This window comes from Condylostylus longicornis, unplaced genomic scaffold (genome assembly GCF_029603195.1).
Source record: "Condylostylus longicornis isolate FDR11 unplaced genomic scaffold, ASM2960319v2 ptg000083l, whole genome shotgun sequence".
Taxonomy (NCBI): domain Eukaryota; kingdom Metazoa; phylum Arthropoda; class Insecta; order Diptera; family Dolichopodidae; genus Condylostylus; species Condylostylus longicornis.
The window spans coordinates 324,835-334,051 of record NW_026578051.1 but is presented as its reverse complement, the minus strand read 5'-3'; the positions used below and the strand labels follow the sequence as shown (position 1 = coordinate 334,051).

The window sequence follows — 9,217 nt, the reverse complement described above, 5'->3', positions numbered from 1 at the left end:
TGTTTTTTTGATTAGAAATTATAATACAAATTGTTTACGTGTAGTCAAATACAAAATTATTCTTTGATTTGAAATTAAAGAATAAAAGCAAATAAGTAACAAAATTAAGAATCCAAAATATTTTAGTATATTAGTATATATGTAAGTATTATTGAGAAGAAATTGAACAACATTATTATAATTTGACCAGTCAAAATATTTAAAGGTAATCAGAAATAAAAAGCCGCTATAAACAAAAGTGTGTTATGCGTAAAGAATTTGAATTTTATTTTTAATTTCATTTAAAAATTATATTACCATTTTTTAATTTAACTTCATGAATTCTAAGAACTTAAATTATTTCAAATATTTAATAATATTTCAAAATTTATTAGATTCTATCTAAGGGTTTTTGAAAATGTTATTTTTTAATTCTATTCAAGAGATTTGGAAATTTTAAAAACGCAATTGTTTAATCAAATATATTAAAAAATTGCACGTACAATATAGACAAATGTGATTATTTTTAATTAAAATTTACTACCAAAACGTTTACAAAACTAATAAGTAATACGGGCGGCACATTGAAATTTAATTATGTAAAGCTGAGACGTAGTAAATTTTATGTGCATAAAAAATTTATTAATTTATTAGTCATATTTTATGTAACTATGTTTCTAAATATAAATTCATTAATATAATTTATTAAAAATTTTTTTTTTATTATGAAATTTAATTAATAACATTGCAATTAATTAATAACATATTTATTTAATAAAGTAAATGATCCAGTTCCATTTTTAACAGGTAAACCAACCATAAGTCGACTACTTGGTGAATTTAATTCGTCAGTGCGACCTTAAAAACAAAAAGAAACAAAATATATAATTTATAATTTTCAAGCAAATTATTATATTTTAATTGAAATTTTACCAGATATAGCAGCATCTTTTAAAAATTTCAAAGAAGATTCAAATGACATTTGTTGTAAGGGTGATGATGAAAATTCCATTCCTTTACGACTTAATGGTTTAAATATTCCATCAAAAGTCATATAATCAGCTACCAATAATAAATGTCTTGGATTAACAGTAATACCATAGACTTTAAATACATTTTGTATTTCTTTAACTATAACTCTAGTTGCAGCTTCAATACCATAAGTATTTGCAATAGCATGAATATCATTTGAATATAAACGATTTAAATCCAATATTTGATTATATTTAAACATTTCAACAATATTAATTCCATCGGTTTTTAATATTAAATCATCATTATTTGTGTATGTAATGGCTCTTTTAATTTTTGGCACTTCATAAACAACTGATTTTTCAGCTAAATTTTTTAATAATGTTGAAATATCGACAATTTTGTCTTTCATTGCAAGCTATAAAATTTTATATTAAAATTAGAAATTTTATTTTTTTTTTAAATAATTAATTTTTTTACGTTAAATGTTAACTGGCACCATCTATAGTTTTCCTTATCATATATATAATTTTTGACCATTTCATTGCTCGTCACTATAAATTCCTCTTTGTTGTCGTCATCTTCATTTTCATTCTTGTCATTTTCATTATCAAGATTTACGGATTCATTATCTTCATTATCTGAAAAAATTAATTGACATTTGAAAAAGTGTTAAAGAAATAAAAAAAAACCTTACAATCTGCGTCCTCAATTTCTTCTACTTCATCTGGATCTTCATAATCATTTTCATCCTGCTTTTTAGCTTTTAATTTAACACCAGTCGCATCATCTTCATCCTTTGATAATAAAAATTTTAAACATAAAATAAAAAAAAAATAGTTTCAGCGACCGAAAGAAATTCCACTTACAAAATCGTCATCAGAAGAGTCATCTATTTCTATTGCTGGTCCAGCATTTTTTGATCCTTTTTGATCATCTTTGTCAGCTACTTGTTCGTCAATATCATCATCCTTTTGTTTACTATTTTCAGTTTCAGTAGAAATTTCAATTCTAAAAGAAAATTAACTATGTATTGAAATTAATAATTTTTCATTATAATTTCTTACAAATCCTTGCTGTATCGATTTCTTTTAATTAACTTGAACATCATTTTGAAGAAATGTTCATCCATAAATTTTAAGATTTGCTTAGGTTTAACACAAAATTCATCCTCATAAGCTTCTTTTGGTAAGAAGGAAAATTTCAGTTTATATTCATAAACTCTAACTGGTCTTAAAATTAGACGAATTTTTACATTGATACTTTCTAAAACTTCAGATAATGTTACACGATTTAATTTTATTCGTAACTTTTCTGCTTTTTTAGTTCGATTTTTTAAGAATGGTATATCCATTGATGGAGTCTTAATTTTTGATGATGCCAACATTAAAATTTCTCTTAAACGTGGTATACCTAATGTAACATTCATTTCACCACGACCAGCAAAGTGAAATGTATTCAATGTCATTTGAGTTGAAGGTTCACCAATAGATTGAGCTGCCAATAAACCCACAGGTTCTCCAGGTTCTACTATTGATGTTATATTTTTGGTATAAAATACATCACGAATTGTTGACTTTCTTTCCAGATTATTTTGAAGATATGTATTCATTAAATTCTCCACATATTCAGTTATTGCTCCATAATAATTGTCTGGTTTATATTTTGATATTACCGGATCGGGACAATGAGAATATTTTTTATGATATTTGTCTTTATTATCTGCTTTTTTCCAAAGTTCTACTAATTTTGCATCAATATTTAAGCGACCTGATTTTTTTGACATTTTATTGGGTTTCTTCATTTCAATTTCTTCACGTAATTCAGAAGAAAACTGTTGAAAACTTGAACATCTTCGTTTTTCTGTTGGGTTACCATTCTTTTTTCGCCAAGATTTTAATTTTTTATTATGTTTATGAATCTTTTCTAAAGAGTTTTCATCTTCAAGATTGTTTATTTGAGCACGATGTAGTATTGCTGCTGCATTTTCGTCAAGAAACTTAATTGATTTCAAATTTAAATAACGTGATTTAGATACGTCTAACCCGTCTTCTCCATATAAATACTAAAAAACAAATTTGATTACGCATTTATTTAAACTGTGAAAGATTCATACTGACTTGTACGACACTATTGTCACTATCCCGAACTGTTAAGTCGTAACTAACATTGATTCCTTCCAAATGTTTTATTAAACAACGTTGCAAATAACCTGATCGGCTTGTTTTTACAGCAGTATCGATTAAACCCTATAAATAAAGTTTATAAGTAGTTAGTAGAAATTAATTATATTTTGTAATTGCTTACTTCTCGACCAGCCATACAATGAAAGAAAAAATCTTGAGGTTGGATACCGGTCATAAATCTTCCATCAATAAAACCTCCTGACTTTGGGGATGTTTCAAATGATGGGAAACTTGGTAATGATTTTCCCGATATCATTAACGGCGGTCTTTTACCTTCCAATTCGATTTGCCCCAACAAGCTTGAAATTTGCATAGTATTTACCATAGACCCTTTAGCCCCGGATAATACCATTAATTGCAAATTGTTGAAAGGAAAATGACTTATTAAGCCTTTTGGTAGACAAACTCTAAAATTTAAATTTTAAATAAATTAATGTCGGAATATGTTAAGGAATGTTCTAATTTTACATACTGATTGATTTGATTTGTATATTCATCCAATATGGATTTATATTTTCGGTCTAATATAGTCCTAAACTTAGGATTTTCCAGATATGCTGCTTCGATTTTGCTTGCTAAATCACTTAAATCAGGAACGTCTTGCAATTCTAACGCTTCGGCTACAATTGACATTCCCACTTGACGACTTTCTTTGATAATTTTTCGTCGTTTCTTATCTGCTTCCGGAGTCACTAATATATCTTTAACTCCAAGCGTGAAGCCTTCGTTTTGTAAGAATACAGTAAATAATTTTGTAAATGAAGTCAACAAACTGCTGGAAACGTGTCCGCCATAAAGCTGAATTATTTTTTAAATACAAAATCAATAGCACAACTTTATTTATTTTAAAAACAAAAATAAAAATAAAATATTTTACCTCATACATACAGTGCACAAGACCAAATTCTGTAGCTCCATATTGTTGTTTATCCAAAATTCCAACTAAAAGTTCACAGTTGCGAATTATAACTTCACTTTCAGACATTTCAATATCTTTTAATGGTGTCCCTCCGTGTATCCAGTCGTGTTTCGGAGCTGTAATCCAATGCTAAAATGAAATAATTTGTTATCAATATTTTAAAAATTTTTATTTTTATATTAAAATTTTACCTTAGCTCCTACTTTGGCGGATGAAGTTAGATTTATTCCAGGGTAGCCCTCCGGTATTAAATTAAGAATAATTGTTGAAAGAATTTGTTTTCCAGACCAGAGACGTATCGGCTTCATAATAGCTGGAGGAAGTAATTTAATATCTCCCTTTAAATCGGATAACCCTTGGAATACCAGTTGATGATAATCTTCACGATTAAAAAATCTTCCACGCACAGACAGTTTTACTCCCGATATTATATGATCCTGAATCAATCCACCCAAGGGAGTTCCATCTTTTGGAACCAAATAGTGATTAGCCACGTTGGCCAAACCATATGCCTCTGCTCTAGCTACTTCACTTTGTGGAAGATGTGCATTCATTTCGTCACCATCGAAATCAGCATTATAAGCTTTGCAATTAGAATAATGCAATCGAAATGTTTTCTCTCCCTGTAATATTCGGGCTTTATGAGCCATGATACTTGGTCGATGAAGTGTCGGTTGTCGGTTAAGTAACATGATATCACCATTCAATAAATGGCGATGAACTACACTAATACCATTTTCTGGATTTCTAAAAAGTAATTTGGCCAAACTTTCCCGTTTTGCTGGATCATTTGCTGGAATTAAAATTTTATGTCCTTTCGGATCTACGATGTAATTCGCACTTATACAAAAAAAAAATAATTATAAATTAGAGCTCAACAAAATATGTACAATTTTATATACCCAGGATGAATATCGGGGCCGTTTATAACCATTTTTCTAAGCTCAGAACAGTTCCATGAAGTCACTGGAACAGGGTATGATAATTTTTTTGCAAATATATCTGGAACTCCAAGCTCTTCAACATTAATATTAGGATCAGGAGTGATAACTGTACGAGCAGCATAATTGACTCTTTTTCCCATCATATGTTTTCGAATAAGTCCTTCTTTCTTTTCTAAAACTTGTTTCAAACCGAAAGATTTTGTATTTTCACGACCCAAATTTATGTCTAGCAGTTGATCAACACAAGTTTGAAGTTCTTGAATAGCATAGTAGAGTTTTTCATGCGCATTTGAACCTTGAGCTTTTTGATATACAGCTTTAGCTTCGTCTTTTAATTCCTCTTCACCCTTTTGTATATTTAACATTATTAAACGTAAAACGCTATTTGATTCTAAAATTGACCTATAGACAGCTGTTTGTGGATGTTCAACTATTTCATTATGTAGATAATTACAAGGTCTTGCACTCGGTGGTGTAACGAGAATAGTATCCATGAAAAATATGTCAACAGGACTGTACAGCGAATTTGAAGCAATTTTGAAAATTGGGAATATTTCTTGAAGGATTTCTGAATTTTCTTTAAATATTTTTCGCAGGTAATCTTGACATTCATTAGCAAAAACCACTTTATTTGGTGAAGAACTGTCTTTACCTTTATCTTCATTATTTCCTGCCTCAGTTTCCCTATAATCATACGAAATAATTATACATAATATTCTCATAATTAACTAATTACACACTTACTTTAAATTTCTAAGTTCGGTTTTCGGCATATATATCATTAGTTTACGATATACAAATCTAATTTTTCTTAAAGGGTTATGACAATATAAGCATTTGTTTCCCGCAAAACTATGTAAGAATGCATTTATGATTTGGGACCTAATCTCATTTGAAGTTTTAGTGCAATTAATTTTATTTGTTTCTCCTCGATTTAAAATTTCATGCATTTTAGCAATTTCGGGATGCATTTCCGTCCCACTTTCTGTTTTCACATTTTTCTCTGTTGATGCTGCCAGAACTACTTCCGATTTGAAAATATCAATTTGTTGCGCTTCTATTACGAAACCAGCATCTATTAATTGCAGTTGCAATTTTAGAATATTCAAATGTTGTTCTACAAATAGTTTACATTAGCATGATTTTTCATTGATGTTCCCTAAAACTACTTACCTTTAAACTGCAATCTATTACAATTGAGGCATGAAATTTTTAATATGTCATGTGCTAGCTTTATGAAGAAGGGATTATAGACTACCGTATTTAATTCAATGTGCCCAAAATGACCAGGGCAGTTGGATTGTCCCATACATGTTTGACAAACTTCAAAAACCTTACCGCTTACTCCCATTGCTGAATCGTATAATCCGCCAGGTAATGCATGACCAAGTTGATTGAATGTTAATCCTGTAATAATTTTAACAACACTTAGAGATTTTATTTCATCTGACGAATAAATAGAAAATTCCAAGTCTGTCGGTACTAAATCGAATTCTTTGAAGGTTGCTCCCATTTTTATTAAAAATTTGCATTAAATTTTTTTGTTATAATTTTATTTAATTGGTTTTTTATATTTTATATTATTTAAATTCATTTGCATTCAGTTTTCCTTATTTTATAAAGTAAACACGTGCGGTTTATTTTGAAAAATTGACATTTGAATATTAACCTTGTGTACAGTGCAGTTTCTGCAAATTGTAAACAAAAAAAAATTTTCAAATTCATGTATAGACTTGCCGAGTATTTTAAAATTAATTACTACTGTAATAGTTATAGATATATTACTGTATTATTGTCAGTTACTGTCAGAATCTACTGAGATTACTTTATTATTTTCTGTGTTTTTATGTTTTCTACAGACTGTGTAGATTACTAGGTTTGTTAGGTTAATTACAACTACTAGGTTGTTAATTTTTTTGTTGTTTCTGAATTTTTTTTTATTTATTTGTTTTACAATTAATTCATATTTGATAAATTTTATATATAATATATTCAAATTACATTTTACTGCATTTTTAATGAGGTAACCATTTCTTCAAAAGGTACGGATTACAAATTATATTTATTCAACTACGACCACTCTATTGTGGCAACTACTCTACATCTCTATTGTGAATATTTGTTTATATATCTGAAACACATATGATTTTGTACGTGCTGCTATTGTCATTAAAATATTCTTTTTATCAGCTGTTTGTTTGACGTTTCATATTTTGGTTTCAATGGAATTTATTGAAAAAAGTTAAATGGATCGATAATTAAATGTGGTCAAAAAAAACATTTATAAATAAAATATAAAAATTTTGTAAAAATTTTATTTAGTCAATGGAAGGTGTTCCAAATCAAAATGAAGCTATTGCTATTACAAAAATGGGGAATGAAAAGGCAATTAATGAACCGCCAGCAAGTGGACAGAAAAGTTTATTGCCAAATGTTATGATAATAGCTATCATTGGAGGGGGTGTTTTAATTTTTGTTATATTATTTTTGTTTGCAAAAAGGCAAATTATGAGATTTACATTGAGATCAAGACGTGGTCCTCATGCACCTGTAGGAAATGATGCAAATAAGGTAAATATGATTTGTATTGAGTGAAACTATAATATAATTAGTATCGATTTATACAAATTTTAGAGTATTCGTCGAGAAATTGAACGTAGACTTGATTGTATTCAAAAAATTGCTTATGAACCAAAACTTTTATGGGATGATGATATTTATGATACATCACAGACTGATAAGCCATTGCCACCATATTATTATCGAATGAGAGCTGTAGATGATGTTAAAATTCTTGAAAAAGAAATAATTAAAAATGACGGAACTATAAGACATCCAAGAGATAGCTTAAGAGCCTATTTACTAACAACTTTAGCACCGCCATTAAATGGAGCCGGACAAAGGATGATTCATCAATTTATGGATATGTAAGCTATTGTAAAATTTCAATATAAACGTTATCTACATAATTGAATTAATCTAAAGGTATGAACATGCAAGGCACGACCCGAATGAGTTTGGTAGTGAAGAATATGACGCATACCATAGACTGTTAATGAAGTTAATTGATGCGTAAGTTGATAAAAATTTGAAAAAATTGATGTTAAAGGTATATAAAAGAGCTAATATTAAAATTTTTGTAATAATTAAGGGCAAAAATGTTGAAATCATTTTCAAACAGCCGCAAAGCATCTCCATCAAGAACCCCATTAAAAAAGCAACCTCCTAAAACTTTATTAGATCCTTCGAGACTAAGGCCACCACCTTTACATATTGGTATTAGAACATCATCAAATCCATCAATTCTCGGTGTGAATACAAAATTTTTAGATCAAAGCGTGCTCGCCAAAAATCGTAATATTCAGAATTCATCAAATACAGTAAATGATGATGACAACAAAAGTTGTGCTGACAGTGAAGATAGTAATGATATCAGAATGATTGATGATATTACTAATAACGAAATAAATTCATCACAAAGAATTGCAAATGAAATAAATGAAGTAAAAATTGAAGATGTCGGTGAAGATGTGGACGAAGATACTGGTTCTTTACCAAGAATATCACGATGTTCAGGAGGTGGTATACGAATTTGAATAGAAAAATGTTGAAATTTAGAAATTTTTATTAGATTAATTAATTTATTATAATTAAAAGCAGTATTGTAAAAAATATATATGAGTATAAATAAGGATTTGTACTCTAACAAAATCATCATTTCATTAAATTTTTTATGAAAATATACTCAGTTAGATATATTTTAAGGAAATTTTTATTATAATTTATGTTATAAATTTAATGTGCACATCTTTTATAATACAAAGAATAAAATTGTGCTTAATAAATTAAATTTAATTTTTAATTACATACATATATAATATAAGGGTTTATGTAGTCATGTCAACATTAAAATTAGTGTAAAAATAAGCGTCTAAATAAGCGAGCTGTTAAAAAATATATGAATTCTGTGAAGCTTAAAATACTGCATCCCAAAAAGAATCCAGCTAATCCACCAATGTACACTAGAAGTAAGAGATATCTGTTAAATTGTTTAGATGATTTTGAAAATAATTAAATTTAGATTTAAAACTTGGAAGTGAGATAATAAAATTGAATTAAACACCTGATGCGGTTAAGATTGAAATAAAATTACTCAAAGTAATTTATAGAATTAAGAATTTGAACAGCATTACCTAAAACATCAGCAAAAGTAAATA

The 9,217-nt window shown here is 28.2% G+C and overlaps 2 protein-coding genes across 2 annotated transcripts; one reads left to right on the top strand and one right to left on the bottom strand.

Annotated features, from left to right (window-relative positions):
- Window positions 1-739: 739 nt before the first annotated feature.
- LOC129613344 (DNA-directed RNA polymerase I subunit RPA1) lies at window positions 740-6,604 on the bottom strand (the record flags this gene model as incomplete). Its single annotated transcript, XM_055527356.1, has 14 exons — window positions 6,174-6,604; window positions 5,745-6,117; window positions 4,959-5,684; window positions 4,248-4,896; window positions 4,015-4,185; window positions 3,610-3,935; window positions 3,259-3,544; window positions 3,072-3,200; window positions 2,019-3,016; window positions 1,821-1,962; window positions 1,649-1,748; window positions 1,432-1,592; window positions 913-1,369; window positions 740-837 (listed from the first exon to the last, which is right to left on the bottom strand). Coding segments are annotated over exons 1-14 (4,956 nt in total), but the record flags the coding sequence as incomplete, so codon positions are not given.
- Window positions 6,605-7,216: 612 nt separating this feature from the next.
- On the top strand, window positions 7,217-8,844 carry LOC129613405 (protein C1orf43 homolog). Its single transcript, XM_055527449.1, has 4 exons — window positions 7,217-7,571; window positions 7,635-7,927; window positions 7,986-8,072; window positions 8,152-8,844. The coding sequence occupies exons 1-4, from the start codon at window positions 7,326-7,328 to the stop codon at window positions 8,594-8,596; spliced, it is 1,071 nt and encodes a 356-aa protein (XP_055383424.1). The 5' UTR covers window positions 7,217-7,325; the 3' UTR covers window positions 8,597-8,844.
- The last annotated feature ends 373 nt before the right edge of the window (window positions 8,845-9,217 follow it).